Raw genomic sequence first — 24453 nt, 5'->3', positions numbered from 1 at the left:
GGGGGGGGGGGTGGCTTTTGTGACATTAAAAACTCTTTAGCAACTTCGAACTCAGCGTCAATTATAGTCGATTGGGACAGATCGAGAATATGCTTCACAGCTGGTAGGAGGGGCATCAATGACCGCTAGGGGGGGCACGGCCCTCGAATGCCCCCCCTTAGCGCCGGCACTGCATAGGCTTATCCTATGTATAAAACGCCATTAAGTTACAACATAAACAAAAACACACACAAATACAAACCCCAAAGGCTGTTTGGAGGGCCGAGACTATACAAAACAACAGTTTATGCAATTCCTCACTATAGAAGATTGAATTTGAAGGGATGTAAGATGAGGCGACACACCTTCAAATTGTGTGTAGGCTGTACCTATTGCTATTGAAAGACGATTCCTAAGCAGCTGCTGTTTGACAGATATTGGAATGCAATTCATCCGTAACAGCTTCCTAACCGACGCAAATAAAACGATATCTGACACAATGAACACTGTGCCACCATATGGCACTGCTTTTCAAGTAGGGTAATTTAAGGTAATCTTTTGAAGACATGGCAACAGTTGTCATGACAACAGTGATACGCTTAACCTCCACGGTCTCTGGTGTGACAAATTAAGGTAAACCCGCAGATTTAGCAGCATGTGACACGAAAGGACATTTCGAGGATATATATCCATATGTTTATCTTTATATTTTAACTCACAGTTGAGCTATGCAAAGAGCTACGTTATGTGTGTAGTGGCTATAGCTTTATAGGATTAGCTTTACCTTCGGTGAACTGTTGTTAGCTGTAGTTTGGCTAACAGGCTAACATGCCTGCTTCTGAACTGTAGGCCCAAACCATAGACTGTATATATTGTCTATATATACAGTCTATGGCCCAAACAGTTAAGGTAACGTTTTTCATTGTAATGCACAGTATGTACCGGTAGTCTCTTATTTTTCACTTGGTTTTGTCCTATGTTTAACACGGTTGGGAAGTTTATGAGAGAGTTGTAAGCAGTGATGTTAAGTGACTGAGTACATTTACTCAAGCACTGTACCAAAGTACAATTTGAGGTACTAACTTTACTTTGTACTGGGCCCACGCAGAGGGAGAAAGAAATAACTCCTTTCAGTTGCACAAATATTTTCTGCATGTTTTTTTATCTTCTATTATTTCTTAAACTACTTCCTTTAAGTAATTTGTGTATTTGTGTGTACTTTAACTACATTTGAATGCTTGTCTTTTACCTCTGAGTATTTCAACACTGTATTATTCCTGCTTAAAAGTACAAGTTCTGAGTACTTCTTCCACCACTGATATTTACAATGGTTGTAACTTGAAGTTGATAAGTTTAGAAAAAAACGATTTTTTTATTTAACATTAACATTTTCTGATCATAGGATGTCCACGTCAACCAGGAAACGCACCCCAGACTCAAACATGAAAGCAGCTTGCAGCACAGAAAACTCCATGAAGAAAACGCCTACATTGGAAATGCAACGTGCAACACAGGTATAGAAGGGAGATCAACAGTTATTGGATTATTATTGAGAAATTATTCTTGTCACATGATTGAGAAACCATCTGGCACAACTATTTCTAAACTCTGTTATTTTGACCCTTAGTCGAATGACAAATATTTACAAAGGGCTCTACAGGCGCGTTAAGACCTTTTTTTTATTCTAAAATGCTTTTACTAAACAAAACAGAAACCACTGACTCATAAACCTCATGTGATTGTGAGGATGTGATAAGGTCCTCTTTATTTTCACCTGTTTCTGTGATCAGTGTTGTTCATTTGCTATATAATATGTATTTATTGAATCATGTAAACCATTTTATTTTTCCTTTTTATACCTCTGTTCTATCATAATTGTCTTTTCCATGTGCTTTGCTTTATCCCATCTCTTCGGTTAGCTCAGAGTGGTGCCGTTGTAATGTTCACACTACCTGTCCTTAAATCCAATGAACAGACCTTAAGAAATAGGTTATTGAATTTTTTAAAAGGAATGACTTTTTCTCTGTTGTGACTTATCTGTCAGCTTCCAGAAAGCACCTTCTGCCTGGCATGCTCTGAGGATGGCAGGTTCCTCAGCCTGGGTCACTCCCGGGGTTTCTCTGTGTGGTGTGCATCTTCTCTGCTCTGCACTGCAGAGTGGCTGCAGGATGGGATAGAAATGACTTCTATTCAAATCACAAGAATGACTGAGACAGCTTATCTGCTCGGCACAGTTGACAATATGGGTGGGTATAGTGCCTCTCTCGTCCCTCTCCTGCATTAAACATGTATAGATAGTCTGATATTGACGGATTGACATTTATTTGTACACTGGAAATGCTTTGCATGATCCTTAAGTCACAAATGATTACTGAAAGGCCCTGAGACACATGGAAAAGAACGGTTACAACTAGTGTTGAAAATGTTTGTCCTACTGAAATAACTTCCTTCCATCTTTCTCTGCAGGTGTTGCCAGAGTCTTTGCATATCACTGTGAAAGCATTCACCTCCTCAGTGTTATCAACAGCATGGTACGTATTGTCTGTCAATTCTTCAGAGACTTTGACTGTCCTCCACACACTGTTGAGTAAGTCAAACTGTTTTTGGTTTGTGTGTGTTTATTTATAGGATATACTTCATTGTATGTACTTACGTGAGTAATTTTTTTTTTAAATAATGAATTCCTTTCAATATCAGGAAAATATCAACAAAAGGAGCATTTGCTTGACATTTGTACTGTCTGAAGGGGGAGATTATGGAGTGGCGTCAATCAGCTGTAAGCACACACTTTCTGTATAGCTCATTTATTGAATTAATGATTTTAATTAAAGGCTGCTCTTTCAAGTATTTATTGCTTGATTTTCATTTCTCTATAAGGTAACAGTGACGTTTGGCTCGAGGTCTATCACTTCCCCTCAGAGGCTTGGCTCAAAGAGTTAGAGATGGAACGATCATCACAAAACCAGGTATTGTACTGAAACCTGATTGTTGGATTTTACATGGTTGCGTATTAGGCAATACAAGGATAGGCAAGTTTATTTATATAGTACTTTTCAACACCAGGCGAGTGCTTTACAAAAATAAAAGAGCATAAGGCATCATTGAATCTAACACAAGTTTGTATTTTTTAAGTATGTTTGTTCAGTCAGTAGTTTTAAAATGTACAGAAAGAAAACGGGCTGCAGTTGAGACTTAAAAATAACAACATGCTAGAATATGTGCACAGATAATGGCATAAAGAACAGAAAAGTACTTTGACTCAATGCTTTCTAAACACAGTGCTACCCTTGGAGCGTGTTGCACTGCAGAGTGGTTGCCGTTTTCTTCTTCTTTTCTGTGGACATAATAATACATAACAATACATGTTCCTGTGTTCTCTGTTATTGCCAACATAGCTGGGAAGGATTTTCCCACAGGGATTTCTAGTTTTAATGAGAATTTACGCCGGTTTATCTGGTGTCAGATACTCCTATGCCTTTGAGTTTCAAGTTCAGAGGACATTTCAAGCAGTTGGAATGTTATTTTAATCCTCAGGACCCAGGCTCATCTGCAGATGTGGACGAGAAATGGTCTCCACTTGCTGCGGTAATTAAAATCCAGCCACCCAAGACTCCAGCAGGTATAATTGCATCTAGAGCAACCATCTATTGCAGTAGTTTGATGGTGGTAGATGCAGAGGCCTGTGTATATCTTTCTCTCTTTTTAAATTGTGAAAAAAGTGAAAGTTATTAGATTTCTTTGCTTACAAGCACAGACTGTAGGTGACACATTGAAGTAAAATAATAAGCATGAACATAAATTAAAGATAAAAGTCAATATCCCAGCTGTATTTCAGGGACAGAATTGGATGGTCCACTCGAGCTGTTGCAGAAGAACGACTTTTTCACACATTGTCTGGCTCTGGAAAAAGACACGGGCAGCAGTCGTCAAAGGGATGAAAAGCCTTTTGATACAGAAGCAAGAAAAAGAAATGAAAGCCCAAGGTTCGATAAGGTTTTCACAATTACGACCAGCAAGTCACAGCTAAGAAACATGATAGCTCTGTTTTAGATTTGCTCGCATGGTCTTTGATGGAAGTCCTTTCAAAGACCATTAATGTAAAACCCTAAATGTAAAAGCAGACACTTCTTTCTCTTAATCTACATGAAATCCTTTTTCAGGCGTTGCACCCAGCACTTTCTTCTGCCTTGTGTTCAGTTTCCTGGTGACGGTCATGCAAAGGATCAGCCCGGTGTGTAATGGATGTGGGAGCCTCCACTATTCAAAGCCTTTTCCACTAAAAAAACATTTGACAATTGCAGTTGCTACCTAATAAATCCCTGTTGATTTATCCCTCATATTCATTCAATCAAGGCCTTATCATATCTGCAGTGGCAGGCCATGCTTCTATTTGCGTCATCTTTAATCTCTGACCTTTTCTCAGCAGCATTGCCTGTTGCTGTCTGTGTGTGGTGGAGTGGCAGCCATAATCTTTTTCATTATTTGCTACAAAAGTCACCAAAGAACAAACCAGGTAGGATATTTATCTGCTGGGTGCTCACATTGTTAACACATGTAGTGTGTTGTTACTAGGCATAGATTTGACCTTTCTCTTTTTGCAGCAGATGTGGAACCCATGCCAGATGTGTTGTGGCCGAATGCAAAGGAGATCCTCTGCTCTGCTGTTAGTAGATGCACCCGTTTCATTGCTCTTGGGCTCGACGATGCGTTGGTGTGTGTGTGGGACAGGCTGTCTGGTGAGCAAACATCATGGAGTAGTATTCCAAAAATATGATCCTATCCAAGCCAAGTGTCTTTCAACTAGAGCAATTCAGTTTATTTGGTTTCTCCTTAATGGAATTGTCATATAAAAAACATCAATCTACCTTAACATGATTCAGTGTGTCCTATCAAGCTCTTAGTGTCGGTTATTTGAGTTATTTTAGGATTTCCCCAGAAGAAACTTCACTGAAAAGCATCAATGAGGCAGAATCATAACACAACCTTTTGCCTCCAACGTTCGTAAAAAAGCTATGGCTGGTTTGATTCTGATTTCTTCTTTTTTTTTCTCAGGTTCTCCTTTGTCTGTCGTCCCAGTGTCAGCAACAGACAGTGCTTTCTTCAGGATGCAGTTTGTGGATTTGGGTCCTGAGTCTGCTGATGATTCCCAAGCGGCTGCAACAGTCTGTCTTTTAGTGTTGTGTAAAAGTGGAACGATTCATTCAGTCACCACAGGACGAGGGGCTCAATCCTGCACAGCGCAGCTCAATGAGAGGTTACCTACTGTACATATTTCCAAATTAATGTATTTATTTTTCCTGTCAAATGAAATGCAATCAAACAATAATGTCCTCTATCTCTGCAGGCCAAAAGACAGCGGAGACATCCCGACTGTCATTGCATCAGTGCCGTTCCTGCAGAGTTTGGTAGAAACAAGTTGTTGATAAAAAGTGTAAAGCTCATAATGCAAAGGGAATGATTTAACCTCTATAACTATATTTGATGTTCTCTGGATCCTGCTGTCTTGTTTTTCTTGCTTCGACCAGACACTTGTGATGCAAAGAAATGGAAAAATGTCCCTCAAAGATGTCCCCAACAAAACCACAGTGTGCTTCTTGAATCCTCCCAAAGCTTGTCAGGTTTCCACTCCCTGCAGTCCTGTTTATGCTCTGAACAATAAACAGCAGACCCTGATCATACAAGGTAAACCCACAGCCAAATGTTTATTTATGTTTGCTTTGGACCAGAACAGGAGAAAAGAAGTCTTCCTGTATTAATCCCCAGAGGGAAATACATTTCATTGTTTTTGTTGTTATTTTACGTTATTCACTGAGAAAGAAAATACACACATCGACAAACAGGGTTTGAGAGGACATATTGTTAGGTCTGCTAAGAGTCCAACATCTGTATTTTGTCCAATTAGGACCTTTACAGACTGAGCTACTGTCCCAAATGAAATCTGAACTGCTGTCATTTAAGGCTTTCATGTCTCACACAGGCGAGCAGGACTCCAGCTGCAGCGGAGGGAGACAGAGCCAGCTGTTCGTCTTCCGTTTTGGAGAGTCTGACATCATCAAGCAGTATATAATTTCACATCCAGACTCTCAAAGACAACAAAACACACTGAGAGGTGTCACACTAGAGGAAGCCTGCAATATCTACCTCCAGCAAAGGTTGCTTGCTTTTTGTTTATAATAATCAGGATATGTTGAGTCCGATTGTTTTTGATAATATATTCCCACACAGTATGACTAAATCCAATCCAAACAACAAGGCACAAACTATCCATAGTTGAATGTCAAAGTAGTTTCTAATCATGTACTCCCTGTGTTTTCATGTGAAGAGCACTGTCTGTGGATGAAAGGAACAACGCGATAACACACTCATGGAAGCAGCTGCAGGACTCTGCACTGCTGGACCAACAGAGACAGAGCAGAGCTGCAGCCAGCTGAGGGACAGCATCTTGTTTTGCTCTGAGGTACTATTGTATTTCTGCATGTTCATTTTATGCCATTTAAGATGTGCACCCTGCATATAAGACTCTTAATTACTGGTCCAAATGTGACCATACAGTACCAACATAACCTTATCTCCAGGTTTTAAGCAAGAACCATCAAACATATTTGAGACACTGATCCTGAATCAGCTTAACTACAAAAAGGACTTTTTAATTTTTTATATGTTGTATAAGTTGTTATACGCAGTGCTGGAAGGCCTTCTCTGATATTTTATGTAAAAGGATGAGTGTATTTGGACTGATTATGACTCCTTTGGGGTCCTTGAATGTCTCATATGTCAAGTTTTATTTAATGACAGGACACACAAAAAATAAAACAGGGTGCAAGAAGTATTTAAGTACATTTGGAGTTGTAAAGTCTGTCCTATAACAGTATGTGAAAATATGTTTGGGCTTAAGAAGCAAAAAGGAGCTAAATATTGCCTATTTGTATTGAGTACCATAGCGGAACAGCAAATTGGAAGGCAATATGTGAGAGGGACTCACACTGTTGAATTATTCATGATTTTCTCTCTTTATTAGCTCGGAATGGCAGCAGATTTGAATTCTTGAGCTTCAATGTGCAGGTGGTGTTCATTTGACAGAGATTTCTTGGATGACATCTCTCCTTCCGTTTGCATGGAAACACCTATCTCCATTGTTGTACTGCATCTTCAGCATATCAGATGGGACTGTATGAAAATGAACTGCTACGGAAAACCGATTTGAATATGTGCTCAAAAGCCTCATTATAAATGAAATAAAGAAATTACTGAGGGTGACGGCAAAGGGCCCAAATATCATTGATAGCGCAGGTGATCTATTTAAGATATCCAAATTTAGACAGTCAAACAGTGCAGCCTATAATTAAGCTCACAAAATAGAAACCTATCTCTCATTGTTGTTATTTTGCTGTTGGTTTTGTGCTTTTTAGTCATTTGCTTGAGGCATTGTGCTTTATCAGCATTTGTTGTCACCCCCAGCTCCAAAGCCCCTTTGTTTGCCCTTGCCTGGAAATGTCCAGTTATCTGCAGCGATGGCCTTTTTAGGCATTTTTTCTCATTAGTGCAAAAGTAAAACAATAACAGAGAATCCCTTATCAGAAAATGGTCTGCCTCTGAAGCGAAATGTCAAACTGTTGAACTTATTTTGTTTCATAAAGATTATTACATGTTGAAACAATAGTTGATAAAGCCAGATGTGTAGTTGCAAATAGAAAATGTTTTCCCTAAGGTTATGTTTTAAATAAGGATTATTTTTCTTATCCTGGAGGCAAACAATGTTTATGTATACATGGCGTTATTTGGTGCACTCGATTTCACGTTCAGGTAGAGTAAATGCATGCAGGAATTCATTCAGTGAAGGTTAATAAAAGAAGAATGATGCAGGCATCAATTGAAACAATGCAAGTTTTCTTAGTACTGTTTAATATGATATGGGCTTAGCAGAAATTCACCTAGAAAATCTTCCAAATAAATTACAGCCCAGATTAAAAAACAGTTTCTCATAATTTATTTCATAAAACATGAAAAATAAAGCAATTTTCCACTTTTTCAGAGTTCATTTATGAGTGTATATTATATGTTCCTTAATAAATAGTAATTCAATATTTATTTTGAGTACACTATCATGAACCTATGATATGCAAATCTGTCACTGCACCAGAAGCTTCTTTTGGAAAATGCTTTTGTTTTCCAAAGATCACAGAGAGGAAGATTATTTGTTAACTCTTCCAATATCAATTTGTCACACTCAAAGGGTATAAATGGCCTTTCCATTTGGACGCTATGACTCAGGAAGTGTCTGAAGAACAGATCTGCTCAGAAATGGCCTGGCATTGCCGTGCGACAGGGATTTGCGTGCTTACAATTTAATTTGATTTGTTTATCTCTCCCCACACAGCTTGTTTCCATTTACCCTCTGAAAAATGCTTTCGACAGCAACAGATTCACACACTTCAAACCTTAGTGAATACATTTAATTCAAAAATACCCACAAGTTAAATCGTACAGAGCAATAAACATTCCTTCTAACAGAAGTGTGTGATGTCAGTCTGGTGTGATTGTATTAAGCTGATCTTCAAGAAAACCAAACTACCGCGCTCTCCAACCAATCCAAAGTTATGAACTTTGCACAGAAGCATGTGAAGTAAACCAAAATGGCACATACTATTCAAGAAATACAGGACCCCACATATCAGACGGTCAAACACAAAATAAATTGAAATAAATAAAACTATTGTAAAAATAGTCAGGGAGCCTCATACAGTGCATTCCCCTATGATGCTCTCGGGGCTGGACTGTTTTGGATCTCGCTCCGTGTCATTGTCTGGAGTTAGAAGGCTGATGGTTATTTCTGCTTTAGTGTCGTCGTCACCGCACAGCATGATCCTCTCCTGGCTCACTGGGCTCCCGTCTCTCTTCAGCGGCAGAGAGTTGGCGGCACAGGTGAAAGACAGGACTGTGAGGTTCTCCTGGTTGGACGCTGTGTTGGCTTTGCAGTAAAACCTCCGGAGCCCCTTTCGGAAGTGAATGGTGAACAGGCCGTAGATGAGAGGATCCAGGCAGGCGTTGAAGAGCCCGAAGATGAACAGGATGTGCGTCAGGGAGCGGGAGACCTTCCCCTCCAGGTCATTGGGGAAGAACCAGTACCACAGGCCCAGCAGGTAGTATGGAGTCCAGCAGATAATGAAAGACGAGACGATCACTATACTCAACTTTAGAGTCCTCATCCGCGCTCTGGGGATGTTATTCTTTGAACACCGCAAGTGCACTTCATTGGAGGGAACTGAGGGAAGAACACAAGAACATTATTTCAAATTAGTCACTCAGCAGCAAAGTGAGAGAGACTGGCTTTAAGCGCATGGAACATTTTTGGATGGACGATTGACTATAAAATATAATTATTTTCAAATACACGTGGCTTGCTTTTTTTTTGAGTCATTAAGAAAGGCTGTCTATATAAAGAGGATTAAAGGAGAGGACACGCAGGTTAATTTAACACAATCTGTAATACCGGTAATGAATTTCATTTTCATAATAAAAGGACAAAGTTCATTTAAAAGAAAAAAGTTTGGGAAAGAAAAAAAGAGACAAACTCAACTAAAATGTTCAAACTTTTACAAAGTCCAATGGAGCCAGAGAATGTGGTATTTATAGATAGATTTATATAAATCGATATTTATAATTTGAACACTACAATGTAATGATTACCTTCAGAACTCATAGAGGTATAAGTAAGGTTTATTTTCACAACAGGTTTAAGATTTTCACTTCAAGTTCTCCATAACTGCCCTAATGTGATCATTTCCAATAAGAGCACACCAAGGTAACTTCATCAAGGATGGAACCAAATGGGTGAGAATAAACAGGATTAGTTCAGCCTGATATCATCCTGTTAGTCTGGATTAGTTAAGATACATTTGAAGGACAGATAAGAGATTATTGATTTTTTCAAAGTTACTGACATCAACACTATGGATGTGATTCCAGTCATACCCACTCAGGCTCTACAGGGTTGAAGAGCAAAGAGCAATACACCACCAACAACCCAGCTTCTCTCAATGCCCTTTTACTAAAAGGATCAGACAAACTGCAGCAGCAGTTATGTTTTTAAAAGAAGAAGAACAGAAGTGAACAGATCCACAGAGCCTCTGTTTGACCTCACCATTGTCCCTTTTCAGTCGTTTGGAGATCTCGCAGAAGATCCTGGTGTAGCACGTGATCATGATGACAAGAGGCAGCAGGAACAGGCAGGAGAAAGTGAACATGTTGTAGGCCGTTTCATGCCAGTGAGTGCTGAAACTACCACGTGTGGTGCACTGAGTGAAGACCTCTGGGTGGATGATGGTCACGTTATGAAAAAGAAACATCTGAGCAGGGAAAGGAACAACAATTAGAAAGGTGTGGAGGTAACATCCATGGCTACTGCAAAAGATCCAGAAATAACTTTCCATAAAGGCTGTCTCAGGACAAGACATGCATCAAGATGTGTAGGAAACACATGTTCCTACTATAGTGCTGTTTACACATGCAGATAGTTATTGATTTGAGTAAGATATTTGTTTTTGAGGATCATTTAGGATTGCTCAGGTTTTTTTACTGGCTTTACTTTTACCTCAAAGGGAATAAACTGCTGGCCATGCTTCTTGTCTTGATAGAAAAATTGACCAAAATCCGATTAGATAACAAGTGATAAAAGCATGCTATATCAGCCATTGGTTACAATAAGTGTTATTGGGACGAAATGGTTGTACGATTTGGTCTCTTTGTGAGACTTGAATATTAATCAGATCAATAACATACAGATGGGCACTTATGGTCACAGGACACATATTCATTTCCTGAACACGACCCTTCGCATTTCTTTGTGCAAATAAAAAGATCCTTAAATATGTTTTACACCTTTCGCCTGCACATCCTCCCACATGGCATTCCATATTGACAAAAGAAAGCAGTATCTGGACCAGCAGAAGACAATTTCAAACACAAATTGAGGTTTGCACTCTGCAGCTCCATTCATTACAGGTCATTTGCACAACTGAAGAAGAGAGTAAGCTGAATATCCTCTTGTGCTTTTAAATAAATTGCCCTTAAGGCAGCTACAGTGTGCAGATCTGTATTAATGATTTTCATTTTAACTAAACAAAACGTGTTGGCGAGGAACTCTTCTTGCTAATTGGCTTCTTTTCCGTCTGGGTTTTTGAATTGTAAATCACTGGACTGCATTGTTTTGGTGCTCCACCCGCTGCCATCTTGAAATCTACTACAGATATTTTAACAAGTTGTCTACGTTGATAGTTATAACTTTGTTGAAGGTGCTTCGGAGGGAGGCATGAAAAGACTATTTCTTAGTGATTGCTATCTTTGCTTTCTTGGCTCCAAAATGGTATAGAAAGCTCCCTGCGGATAACAGGACTGCTCAAAGTCTACACATCTTCCTCCGCAGACAGAAAACCCACCTGTTCCTCCTGCACCTTGGCCATTAAACATAAAGAAGACAAACTAAATGTAGCACTCAAAAGGTTTGCTAATTTGAAGCTAACTTCATGGTTTATTGCACTCATTGCTCTGGATAAGAGCCCCTGCTAAATGAAAGGTGAAAATGTCATGTTATCCACCAGTTTTTAGAGACTTTTAAAGCTAGTGCTGCTAGCTATTTTAATTGGGAAGGAGTTTTATTGGATGTTTTGGTTGAATCTTTTAAAATCTATCTTACTTAGGCTGGCTTCTCCAGTGTTTTCTACCCACGCTTTAATGAGAACATGTTTACAGCCTCTTTAATGAACCAGTGCAGACCCCCGACCTCAGCTGGCCTTACCTGAGGGACAGACAGCATGACACTCATGCCCCACGCCACCATCAGCATGACTCTGTTCCTCTTCCCGGCTTTACTGATAGCCAGAGGGTTTAGGATGGCTGACTGCCTATCCAGACTGATCACCACGGTGACAAAGGCGCAGGAGTACATTGCCTGCAGCTTAAGAAACATCAGCAGCCTGCAGGCAAAGTCTCCAGCCAGCCACTGGACTGTGATGTTCCACACAGCGTCCACGGGCATCACGATGAAGGTCACCAGCAGATCAGCCACTGTCAAATTGATTATCAGCACCCTGACGTGGGATTTGCGCTTCCCGTCGCTGTGCACTGCCCACAGCAAGGCCAGGTTGCAAAAGGCAGATATTCCGCAGAGAATGCAGGTGATGACCACTCTGACTTTAGCTGCTGTTGTGAAGGTGGGCAGCTGCAAAGCATCGTCCCCCGCTGTCCAGTTAGAAGAGGGCAAGGAGCCATTGCAGCTAGAGTTCAGTTGGCTGTCTGTTGTCAGATGAAACATGGTCGATGAAGAGTCACACAGGGTGGCATTCATTTTCTGAGGTCAACAGAGGAATCCACATTCTGCTCATCAACCATGAAGATCGGTGCTGGTAAGGAGAGTGAAGCAAAAAAAAGGAGGCAAACAACAAAATGGGTGAGTCACGGGCCATGAAGTTGGCGAAGGTTATCCAAAGAAATCTGTGCTGCAAAAGAAAGACACAAATTCAATGAATGAAAAATAAATCAAGAGGAAGTAATATGCAGATATGGAAGTATCTGTTTGCCACATTGCAAATGAGTGAAGTAGAAAAGGCAAAGGTCATAAACTGTGAGGAGGATGTCGATGATGAATACACTCCATTTAGCCAACTCCTTGACTTCCTGGTGCATATTATCGTGCTAATAGGCAAATACAATTTAAAAAATGGCTTGTGCTTTTCTAAATAACTGAGTAATCATAACAGCATAGGAACAGAGAAGACACACTTCTGATAAACACTTATGTCAATATAATACATTGAGTTACAATCTGCTCAGAAATGTTATATTTATAGTTATAAGCACTCCTAAATATTAGGAATGCTTTATAACAACAATTAAAACACATTTTGATAATGATTTAAAGTATAATTCCCATAGTTGTTCCCAATTACAATCTATTTATAATGCAATGAGATCATAAATCACAGTATGGTTATTGGTGAGTTTTAAGTAAAGTGGAACTCATTTAAAATATGTTGTGTTGCGTATATTTAAAGCTTGATGTTTAAACTTGAGCTAAAACATCCAATTATCAAAACCTTTAAGTGCTGATAGCTATAATCATAATCAACCTATACTCATACACAGCTATAATAAGGGTTACAATGTATTATAAACACAGCATAGAAAGCCAAAACGTTTTTTCTGGGTTGAATAATGAATTCAATAAAGATTATTATATTAAAACTAAAATATTAATTTTGCCAACAAGTTTAGAAAAGCTATAGGGAGAGTGGGGTAAGTAGTGCCAATTTTTTACTTAAAGTGCCTTTAAAGCAAGGGGATTACAGTAATGCCTCCAACTAAAATATGTACATATAGTTTAGGATGTTGTGCATCCCTGGGAACAATCACTTCAGATCTTAAATAAACTGTTTGAGAAATATAGCTTTAGAAAAAAAAGTGGTTTTGTGGCACAACCTGCCCCCGGTGCGGGGTAAGTTGTGCCATTAGAGAAAATTCACTGGGGTAAATTGTGCCATTGATAATTGAAGTAAAACAGATCATTTTAATCTCACAAACAATAATGCTATATAAAAGCAAGACAAATTCAATACAACATTATTTATTTAATGTGTATTTAAAGTTTTAACAACATCAAAGGCCACTTCTATAACAAGGCCTATGAACACCTAACATCCTACTTGTCCAATGCTGCAGGGAAATATGAACTTCTGTTCCCTTCTGGCTGTACCACCAAGTTTTGTGGTGTGGCCAATTTGCTTAAACAAGGCCTAGCGCCACATGAACACATACTCAGAACAAAATTAAAATTCCAAAATGAGCACCTAGTCCTCTGCAAATCATCTGCATCTGAATCTCTTCACAGATTCGGCCTACTACTGAACATCCCACTTGTCAATGCTGCAGGGGAATGTGAACTTATACTCCCTTCTGGCTGTCCCACCAAGTTTTTGTGGTGTGGGTAGTTTCTTGAGCACATCACCTCTAGGGATGACTCCTTCATCATTCTCTCTAAATGTGAAGATGGGCTTTCCATCAACAGACCTCTTACAACTTTGCTTCAGAAACTTTGCACTGATCTCGTCACCTTCAACATTCTCCACCAATCCAACATAGTTATAGGATTTGGATTTTTTTACCTGCAAACTTCACAATGACAAAGTCACCAGCAGATAGATCCTTGTCCATCATCATCATCACTCTGGACATCTGAACTCTCATAATGAGTGGCATCGCTAAGTGGAATCGGAAAGTCACTCTCTTCTGAGCTACTGGAGAGCACTTCCTTTTTGGGCTTGGTTGGTTTTGACCCTTTCAGAGCCCCCTTCTTATTTCCACTCCTTTTCTTCTTTTCAGCCCGTTCCTTTTCTCTGCTGTGTGTCTTCTCCAGGCCATCTTCTGCTTCATCATTGGTGGTGGAGCTTTCTTCTGAGCTACTGTACACAGCCGTTTTCTTCTTGGTTTTGGTTTGATTTGCAGCTTTCAGAGCCCTTTTCTTCTCTCTTTCATTCTTTTTCTTTTCCTGTTCAGCCTTTTTATCTTCTTTTCCTTTGTGAGCCTTCTCCAACTCCATCTTCTCAGGTGTGTCGGTCACGATTCTTGTTTTCACTTTCTTTCTTACAATTCTGTTCTTTCTTTCTGTGGCTTTTGGCAAGGGAAGAATGACTTCTGGAGACACATAACCCAAGTGAGCAGAAGAACCAGATTCGTCACTTGATAAGTGCTCAGGATTTGTCAGAGCAGCATGCCAAATGGTAGCGTGCTTTAAAGGCGTTGAACCAATCAGGTCCTAGAAAAGGTTCAAAGTTTATCAGCACATTGCAGTTTACATTCAGATAAGTTATCCGCTCCAAATAACTATCCAATAGCCTATACTTGATCTAACCTGCTTTTTCGTCTCTGGTCCAGCTGGCAGGCATGCCAATGCTATTTCTTTGTGCGAACTCAAAAGCCAGTTCACGGCATTTCATGACACCTATGCCATGAAACATTGCTGCTAGTGTCTTAATATGGTCAGCCAGCTCTTTCTCCATGTTCTCATTGAAGACTCGTTTGGCGACTGCTGTTCTTTCATAGCCTGGCTTTGTTACTTCTCCTATTTTTTTCTTATCCATATATCTTTTTATTGTCATCCTGCAGATCTTCATCTCCTTTCCAGCCTGACGTATGGTCTTCCCCTGTTACACCTCTTTCACTGCTCTTTCCAACTCAAGAGGAGTTGAAATCCTGTCTGTCTTCTGTTTGTATTTGCGTGGCATGATGGATTTTGGTCTAAAATTAAGAATGCCACATAGTTTTAGTGATCAAATGTAAGAATACAATGTACAATAACAATAAAATACAATAAAGTAATATATAGTAAATATGCCACAAATGTGCCACTGGCACAACTTAACCCAGGCCCTTTGGCACAAATTACCCCAAGCCCACCATTTTTGAAAAAATGCATCCCCCAGCTGTTTTGAGCTAGCATCATGCTAACTGTATAGACTCATGGTGTAGCTTACTAAAGCACTAAAACATGTGTGAACTGTTTTCAAAGTTGTCTAAAATTGTTCAAACACAGCAATCAAAAAACCTTGATCATAGAAATTTTACTTTGGAGGGCAAAAAATTGTTTTTTGAACTTAAATGTGCTTACCTCTCAAGCCATGTGTCTCCCTTCTTTGCAGGATGATTGAAATGGATGCCTCTTCAAAAATATGTGGTCACATGAGCAACTTCTTCTATGGTTTTCTAGATAACAGGGGTGGCACTACTTGCCCCTTGGCACAAATTACCCCACTCTCCCCTAACCACAGTGGGCCAGAAATCTTGGTTTTCTGAGCCCAAACTAGATGTTGTTTAACTGCAGCACGAAAATATTATGTGTTTGTGATTTTAAATGCAAATGAGAATCAGTCCACTGTGTCTTGTTTGGTGTCACGGTGCATTGCTTGGCAGCCTCCGTGTCATCAGTTGTTATGACGGTGCCAACACCTGTACAGCCAAACCACCGACGTGCTGTGAATACTGAAACCACACCATGGACCAGTGGATGGCAGGTGTTTCGAAGAAAACCCTTTTGAAGACTGTTAATTAATAAGAAACAACACAGCATCAAGACGTGTGATGTCAGGTTTTGATTGTTAACAGCTACGTCTCACGACTCACGTGTTTACTATTTGCTCCTGATGTGAAATTCCTTAAAAGATGATCTGAAATCATTTACAAAGAATGGCATGATGGATGACACATTGTGTATGTATTGCCCATATACGAATGCTACATCTGATAAGCAAAGCACGGGTCATTTAGCCTAAGCCCAATTACGCACGCGGAGACGCACTTATCACTCATCTATCCTCTCTCTCTTTCTATGTCCCTCCCTCTCTCCCCCTTTCTCTCTTTAAACCCTCTCTTCTAAGTTCGAATGAAAGATAAGCAAACATTTATACTTTGTCCAACATTCACTGTTTATAATCAATCCCAAATTATTATTTAAATAGGATAAATGTACTCAGATGGTAAGCATAATGTGTATAACTTCTGACAGACGGAACCTAACATGAATTATCAAAGCCACATAAAAATGAATATCCATAAATGATGCTTAAATGGCATTTTTGTGGATGTATGATTCCAATCACATGGAAGAGTTACAGACAGCTGTCAATTCACGAAATATGTTGTGTTTGCAAAAAAAAACTTAACAAATATCAATTAAGGTCTAAGGCGGTTGCGCATTTCAAAGGCATATTATTATTCCCATCTGTGACACTGAATGCACGTGTAGCCCAAGACCAAACATTACAACTGCAACATCATCTGAATATCATCATGCGAAAAAACAAACTTACGTTCATCTGCAGCAGAGAGAAATCTGTGAGCACATCTTGGACCCCAGCTATTGAAATCTCCCAGCAGGAACCGAAGCCTCTTCGGTTTTGGTGCCCGTTTTTTTAGGCTGCTGCTGTAAGTTTTGCGAGGCACCGGGTCCACCGACATCTGCTACAGCTGTCCAGCTCCTCTGCTGTCCAGCTCCTCTGCTCTCCGTGCGTTCGGTCCGGTGCGCATTTCCAGCTGCTCTACCTTTATCCACAGCGCATACCAATCAGAGCCGTGCTACACAAACCGCGGGGTGGGGTTCTGACCTCAGCTGCATACATTGAAATAATTCTTAGAAAATATAAGAAATAGGCACTGTGATTGATGATCGTTACGACTGAAAAAAACAAACAAAAAAAAAGAAAGATCACGTTTTTTAAATAAATGCCAGAAAGACGTAAGTCATAAAAAATGGTGGAAAAATATCAATCACAAAATCCCAATTTAAAATGTGCATGTTGTGTGAAATTCTCAAGGACAGCCACACATTACATAAGACATGATTCATGGGATAGGACCCAGGCTTCCTCTGCTGCGTGAACGTTAATAATTTCTTTGACCATGAGAAACATGTCTGCAAACACAATAAGCCTCAAGTCTGCAGAATCTGGAGATTATAGAGAATATGGCACCCTTTTATGTCACAAAAGTCACATAGGAGCCGGGGATTAGTGCAGTACTTAGAACCTGCCAAGTTGGTCATGAGGAAAGCAAGGTGCAAAACTTTTGACATGTTTGTCCTCATTAGGGGTTCAAGCTTCTCGTTTGAAGGCAGGACTCTGAATGTATTTTCTGGAATAGTTTTCATTTTTGGAAATAAGCTAAGCTCTGCTTCCCTTTATTGTTTTATAATAAAGAGTATGAGTTTATAAAATAAGCGTCAGAACCTTCTTAGGGGAATTTAGACATTGTGATAGCATTTGCAATTATATCTAATGATGTTCTTGTCATCAACATAAATGTTTGAATTCCTGAAGGTCTCTAATTTCCTCATGGAGACATAAAGTGCGTATAGTGTATTCTTAACGAAGCAATGTCAATCATTTTGTTGTAGTGGACCAAAAAAAAGATGTTTAGTGACTTGTTTTAAGACTCAACTCTTTACCCCCATAACATATTTCAAAGATTCTGCCGTAGACACATTAAACAACAGTTTAAGCTTTACAGTTTGCAATTATCAATGGACATTTATAGGATACATTCATTTGACCTAATTACAAATACTTGACCTTCTATCCTATTCAATTAGGGAGATTGTTATCAATTACCTTATTCGTAAGAAATCCATCCTAAAGTCTGATCCCCTCAATGGTGATTCTTTGCAGAGTCAGTATTGGGCAGACATGAAGGCTAATGGACTAATTCACAGCTATAGATCACTTTTTAGAGTTTATATTCATAGTGGTAAACATTTGAAGAAGTTGGGAACTTAAAGCGCAAAACATATCTGACGTTTTCCCAGATATTAAATGTATTTCAGGTGAGGTCAGGTTACTTTATACAACAACAAACTCCAGGCTCTAAACTAAAACCAATAGAATAAGTATGAATAAATAGAACATTGCTCTAGTATCTGTGCAACATTGCTGTGACTTGTTCATATGAGTGATGGCTGCTGGAACAAAGCTGTTTTATCCCGATTTGCTCTACACCTTGGGATTTAAAACCTCCGTCCCAAAGACAAAAATGTCCTGTCAAAGACGTCAGAGCTCATCCATGCACTCTGCAGCACCTTTACGCTCAATGACAATACAATATAATCTCATCAAAGAATTCGACTCTGCTCCAGCGGAAATGTCTGACTAAAAGTTGAACCCAGGACAAGGAAAGAAAGGAAGAGACGGAGATTAATTAAAGCAAGTCCTCCAACTTCTGACAGCATTTTCTTCCTCCCCTCCTTTCCAGTTTATAACTGTAGAAACACAAAAGAGAAAGAGTGAAGCCCACAATCAGGCCATAACTACACAATTAAAGATCCATTATTGTGCTTAAATTATTCTCTATTCTCTATACGCAAGTGGGCAGTGAAGGCCCTACAAGAGTGACAAATTAGCTGTCTTTTGTGCCGTGTGATGGTTTGATCACTTTTGTAAAATTAATATTGTAAGGGTGATTTTTTTCTCCTTACAAGTGTATGTTAAGTTGATTGATTGCACATGTAGAATCTCTTTGCACACAACAGCATGACTGTTTTTGATCTAAATGCCCTCAAAAATCTCTACTTAAAAAAAAGGATCTACATGTAGGATCATTGTTTTGCATTTGAACAAATGATATAGTTACAGAGCAAAGGAAAGAAAGAAAAATAGGATAAGATAATAATTCACTAAACACAAGAGAAAGTAGAGGAAATAACTGTGTGACAGATGACTGAAAACTCCAATTCTGGAAATAAATAATATTAATACAACAAGCAGCCAGCATAGACTTCAAGTGTGTGTGTGTGTGTGTGTGTGTGTGTGTGTGTGTGTGTGTGTGTGTGTGTGTGTGTGTGTGTGTGTGTGTGTGTGTGTGTGTGTGTGTGTGTGTTGACAGTAGAAAGGAAGATAGTTTGTGATCAGATTTGTGTTTCTCTCCAGAATCACATTTACTTCCACCAAAGGTGTGCATGAACACACGTACACACACACACACACACACACACACACACACACACACACACACACACACACACACACACACACACACACACACACACACACACACACACACACCCACACTGAACAGAACTCTTAGTATGCTACATTATTAGTGTCTTCTAATAGTATCAGTATAATAGGCAATAGGATTTTATCTGGATGAGTAATTTGTTATTTTCCCTGAGGCCTCGTTTATGCACATGATGTTTGCATTCACACAGCACATGCCTCTTATTTTTTATAATTCAGTGCACATGAAGCCGACAATCAGATCATCCTTATTCGTTTTAAAGTGCCTAATTAGAGCAATGATATAATATTCTACTTGTAATCAGTGACATGGGACACAGACGGACCCTCCCCGATCTCATTGTGTTAAGAATCACATTTTCTTTAAGCAAACAAATGATAGCGACGTTATCGCTGCTTGATAACCTGCAAAAGTGATTCAAATAGTAATTTCATGTGCTGTTGTAGGGACTTCAATGAAGTAGATTAGGAACAAAACATATACCTTTATGCATTCCTACTCTATTTATAATCTCATTTATCACTATGTACACTATGATTATGCTTTTAGCTCAGTTCTGTCACGTTTTCTCTGCCTGGTGGTTTTCCCCTGGATTTAAAGGTTGTGGGTGAAAATGCCATCATGAGTTACTTACATTGAATGTTTTCCCTGGTTGTCAGCTAGGTCCTAACATTTTTTATCCTTGAAATGAAAATGTTGGAAGTTCAAAAACGTAGAAAATATTCTTTCAATAATTAACAGTCTTGCTAATTCAGTACAAAATATGGTAAAGCTACAAACATATACTCGTGTGGACAAGTTTACTTCTTAAAGAGGCGCTTTTTGGGGTTTTCCCGTTCCCGCAGTGTGTTATATAGGTAGTTGTGCATGAAAATGTTCTGCAAAGGTAAAAATCCTTCCAGAGGAGTTTCTCCCCCTGCCTGAAATGCCTCGATTGGCCTGCTTGGCTTTCTTCCGTAACAAAATGACATCATGTAACACTCGCGCTTCTATTTGATAGGACTCCAACACATTGTACATGATGGGCTGAGGGGCGGGACAACTCTAAATGGTGGATCAATCAAAACACAACTGGCCAGCTAACCAATCAGAGCAGACTGGGCTGTGGTTTCAGACAGAGGGTGAAAAGAGGTGCTGCAGCACAGGCAGTATGAGAAAAAAAAATAGCTTTTTCAACATTAAAGCATGTAAACATGTCGCCGTAGAAGCATAGAATGCCAATATGAACCTGAAAATGAGCATCTTTAAGGATGAAGAGTTGTGATGTGAGTCCTTGTTGGCTAAATGAATTGATAGTCTTATACATTTTTATCTTTTTTTGTTTATATTTCACAATATTCCCTTTCAAATCCAATCATCTTTCTAAACCCTTAACTTTACTTATGAAATGTGCGATACAATATTGACTTTTTTCTGAATATAGAGGCAATAAACCCTGAATTGGCATAATACCTGCGGGAGGGAAATATGGAATCTGTCTAGAGATGTAAGTTGAAACGAAGCTCTCAACATAATTCAATCAATCTGATGGAAAGGGACAGCAGTTTGATTCTAAGCGTACTGTGCCCTTAGATTGATAGGACGAAAAAAAATATGCATAGGACAAATTTAGAGATGCAAAGAAAACACCATTCAAGAAACACTGACATTTCCTCAAGCATAAGGAATTGGTATCAGTGTATTCCCCTTCATGATGTCCTTGTGTGCATCATGCATGATTTGTTTTGATTGACTGAGATGGATTCATTTGCCTGATTTAAAATGAAAAAAAGACAGTTGTGTGGAGGTGAACTCACAGCCAGGGAAGGAAGGGAACATGCTGACCCAAAACAGGTTATTTGTCACACTAATCTCCCGGCTTTATTACATTTCCTTGAGGGGAAGCCGCGTAACACAATACAACTCAAAACACTCAATTCATACTCATTTGTGTTTTATAAGAGCCATTTAATTATTTATCAAGTAAAGTGAGATGGAAGAAAGGCAGATATGCATTCAATGATGTGATGTTGAATGGTCAATCTTGTGTGTGTTACTCTTGTACTTTTTTTCCCTATGGTTATGTTAACACCACTGTATTACGTTATATTTCCAAAAAAACTGTCCAACCACAATTTTGTACACACAGCGTTTTGACCCTGTTTTTTTATGACGCTTTTCCTGTCCAGCCAATCTCATTCGTTGTGACTTCCTTGCCACTTCTTTTTATAGCTATTGAACGCTTCAGAGGAGCAGCTTGTGCTCATATGTCATTATCCAGAAATAACTTAATTCACCATTTCATTCTATCGTGATGAGAGGCACAGTTATACTTGTTTTGGTATTAAGGAAATGTTACATTTTCAGTTTATGTGTGACTCAAGATGGCCACATCTTCCAACCAGGACACATAATAATAATAATAATAATAATAATAATAATAATAATAATAATAATAATAATAATAATAATAATAATAATAATAATAATAATAATAATAATAATAATAAAACATTTGAATCATTAAGCACATTTTCAGGTGCTCAAATAAATAAATAAAAGGATAACAAGTTGAATTAAATAGTTGGTTTTTTTTTGGTCATTTATCATGTCTATGTGTCTGCTGTGGCAGTTCAGCCTAAAGTGGAAACAGCTCTCAGCCTCAAGAGATGTTAGATTTTTAGATCTAACATCTCCCAACCAGGGGCAGTTAAACCCCAGGGGGAGAAGCAGAAGTTATTTGAATAAAACTAGAAATTAATATTTGATTAAAACTATTATCACTACTACTTCAGATTTGAGTAGGTCTAGGAGTGGAAGCAGGTTGCTGGAAGGTAATGATTTAAAGAGCTATGAGTGCTTACAGTCCAAATGATAAGATAAAAGTAATGGATCAATATTTTCAGTAAAAAGGACAGTAAGACTTAACAAACCATGTATCCAAAAGTCATGGATAAGCAGTTGAAACATTCACCTCCATAGCAAATAGAAGCAGAAAATCCACCTAAATAAAAAGTAGCATGAAAATGTAAAGTACTCATTCTTCCGAACTCCTATACCAGAGAAGAAAAGAAAATTATGTTATTGCTTTTGATCATTTTTAATAATGACAGTAGCCTGTGACTTTTACCAAGGGATCAATACAGCATATTTATACGTATTATAATACACAATGCAATATTTGTTGAGTATATACTGTATTATACATCTGAATCTTCAAAGAGTGTTAAGTTATAACATAAAATGTAATGTAAATGTATTATTAAAAAGTACCAGGAAATGGTACAAGTACCTCAAAATTGTCATAATTACAGTGTGAAAAAATAGATTTTCTTATACATTATGAATAATGTTATGGATTTGTAAAATTAATTGTTTGTTCACCTGACATACTGTAATGGATTAACAAACCCAAAGCAGGCTCCTCAAGTATTTTGAATCATGAATCATCGTCACTGAACAAACATTTGGAGAGCTTCAACAGAAATACAGAATGTCCTCATCAAGAATGAAAGAATGATTGTATGCACTTTGCAATATACGGTATACATTTATGTAAACGTGGATGGACAAAGAGCCCCCCCTACATAGCATGGAACAGTTTGATTGGACTAATTTCCCAATCAGTGAATGACAGCTTTAAGTGCAGTGTAACTCCCTGCTGCGCACAGTCAGCCCTGTTACTTCAACCACCTCCATTCAATCTGCATTCATTTGGTGATATTTTGTATGTATAATTTATTGTGGCTGTGATCAATCAAGTTTACATACAGTATACTTGCAAGGAGAGGAATTCAACCTTACAATATTATATTTAAGATAGTGTTACACACTGTGTCCTGGATGAGGATGCATGTTTTCAGATTCCTTTACTTTTGGTTGGTTTAGCAATCTATAAAATAGAAACTGCTGTTGGGCAAGTGAGCCCCATCATTTGTAAAACACAGATTTGTATATAAATAGACTTCTTTGCAAATAGACAACATGAAATGCATGGTTAATTTAGATCTGACTTTTCCTATAAAAGATTCCAGCAAAATATCTATTCCTAAATAAAAGATAATGTTGTTGTGACTGCTTAAATCTGAAGTATGCTATACTTAAAATGCATTGAAAGCAACATGTCCGTCATTTAAAGTTGCAGTTACAATGCCGTTAGTGTGCCTTGACAGCTTTAAAGACGCCAGATTTCAAAAAGGCGGTGGGACATGTGGTTCAAGGTCACATGAGGCGAGGCAGCTGCTGTGTTCATCTCAACTCTTTTGCGGCCAAGCTTCAGGGATGAGCCAGGAAACATATGGCTACTCTGAGCTTCTATGCCATGCAGTGACAGTTGTGAAAATCAGATTATTCCATTGCAGATGACATATTGTTCTTTAAAAATATAGATGCGAAGATATGGGAGAATTAGAAAAAGGATAATCTTATATGTTTAAGAGGAAATGTAAATATAGGAAATCTACATTGAATACATTTAATATATATCCTGAGCTAAATGATCTCCTCTAACATAATCTTTTAGCTCTGACTAATAATTCAATTATTGAGCTCATTGTCCATCTGTGTTGGAAAACTGTTAGTGTTTCAGCTTTTTTGTGAAACTGACATCAGGTTCAGCATCTGATTACACCTCGGATGAGCGCGCAAGGATGTCTATTAGCTAATTGAGGCTAAGGAGTACACTGGATGCCAAAAGGATCACCGTTAAAAGGATGACCTTGCCTTCATTCTCGGTCACATCAAACTGAATGGGTGACTTGCATGCATCATGCATTAGTAAGGGCTGAGCGGAGATAACAGGACAAAGGGCAGAATAGTATTCAGTTAGAGATCATAAGCTGTGACAACACTGCAGGAAGTATGGCATAAGTGATTCATATAACAACATTCACACTCCTTGCAGACACAAATAGAAATGGCTCACAATTCTTAGGGAACATT

At 38.7% G+C, this 24453-nt stretch overlaps 2 protein-coding genes across 8 annotated transcripts; one reads left to right on the top strand and one right to left on the bottom strand.

Moving 5' to 3' along the window:
• The first annotated feature begins 494 nt into the window (after window positions 1–494).
• wdr93 (WD repeat domain 93) lies at window positions 495–9332 on the top strand. 4 transcript variants are annotated; one of them, XM_063882306.1, is made up of 17 exons: window positions 495–612; window positions 1382–1493; window positions 2024–2225; window positions 2446–2510; window positions 2677–2755; window positions 2857–2945; window positions 3514–3598; window positions 3815–3962; window positions 4140–4210; window positions 4403–4492; window positions 4584–4715; window positions 5032–5233; window positions 5324–5384; window positions 5505–5661; window positions 5957–6131; window positions 6302–6436; window positions 8819–9332. In XM_063882306.1, exons 2-16 carry the CDS (start codon window positions 1383–1385, stop codon window positions 6408–6410), a joined length of 1776 nt encoding a protein of 591 aa, XP_063738376.1. In that variant the 5' UTR covers window positions 495–612; window position 1382; the 3' UTR covers window positions 6411–6436; window positions 8819–9332. The 4 variants fall into 4 exon arrangements, with proteins under 4 accessions (XP_063738376.1, XP_063738375.1, XP_063738377.1 ...); XM_063882305.1 differs by lacking the exon at window positions 8819–9332 and adding an exon at window positions 6998–7936; XM_063882307.1 differs by lacking the exon at window positions 8819–9332 and having other exon boundaries at window positions 4406–4492; window positions 6302–7936.
• On the bottom strand, window positions 8418–17037 carry LOC134863677 (putative gonadotropin-releasing hormone II receptor). 4 transcript variants are annotated; one of them, XM_063882310.1, is made up of 5 exons: window positions 16836–17025; window positions 14136–15267; window positions 11774–12377; window positions 10121–10325; window positions 8418–9241 (listed from the first exon to the last, which is right to left on the bottom strand). In XM_063882310.1, the coding sequence occupies exons 3-5, from the start codon at window positions 12320–12322 to the stop codon at window positions 8715–8717; spliced, it is 1281 nt and encodes a 426-aa protein (XP_063738380.1). In that variant the 5' UTR covers window positions 12323–12377; window positions 14136–15267; window positions 16836–17025; the 3' UTR covers window positions 8418–8714. The 4 variants fall into 4 exon arrangements, with proteins under 4 accessions (XP_063738380.1, XP_063738381.1, XP_063738382.1 ...); XM_063882311.1 differs by lacking the exon at window positions 14136–15267 and having other exon boundaries at window positions 16836–17037; XM_063882312.1 differs by lacking the exons at window positions 14136–15267; window positions 16836–17025 and adding an exon at window positions 15638–16182.
• Window positions 17038–24453: the final 7416 nt, after the last annotated feature.

Source organism: Eleginops maclovinus, chromosome 4 (assembly GCF_036324505.1).
Source record: "Eleginops maclovinus isolate JMC-PN-2008 ecotype Puerto Natales chromosome 4, JC_Emac_rtc_rv5, whole genome shotgun sequence".
In the NCBI taxonomy this organism is placed as follows: Eukaryota; Metazoa; Chordata; class Actinopteri; order Perciformes; family Eleginopidae; genus Eleginops; species Eleginops maclovinus.
The sequence above is the reverse complement of the archived record's forward strand: the minus strand, read 5'-3'. Positions and strand labels throughout refer to the sequence as shown.

Excerpts from the sequence above, each read along its gene's own strand:
- wdr93 (XM_063882306.1), top strand. The coding sequence starts at position 1,383 with ATGTCCACGTCAACCAGGAAACGCACCCCAGACTCAAACATGAAAGCA. Across the intron at positions 3,963-4,139 it reads AAAAGAAATGAAAGCCCAAG|GCGTTGCACCCAGCACTTTC; the intron begins GTTCGATAAGGT and ends ATCCTTTTTCAG. Across the intron at positions 4,716-5,031 it reads TGTGTGGGACAGGCTGTCTG|GTTCTCCTTTGTCTGTCGTC; the intron begins GTGAGCAAACAT and ends TTTTTTTCTCAG.
- LOC134863677 (XM_063882311.1), bottom strand. The coding sequence starts at position 12,322 with ATGAATGCCACCCTGTGTGACTCTTCATCGACCATGTTTCATCTGACA. Across the intron at positions 10,326-11,773 it reads TCATGCTGTCTGTCCCTCAG|ATGTTTCTTTTTCATAACGT; the intron begins GTAAGGCCAGCT and ends TTCCCTGCTCAG. Across the intron at positions 9,242-10,120 it reads ACGACTGAAAAGGGACAATG|TTCCCTCCAATGAAGTGCAC; the intron begins GTGAGGTCAAAC and ends TTCTTCCCTCAG.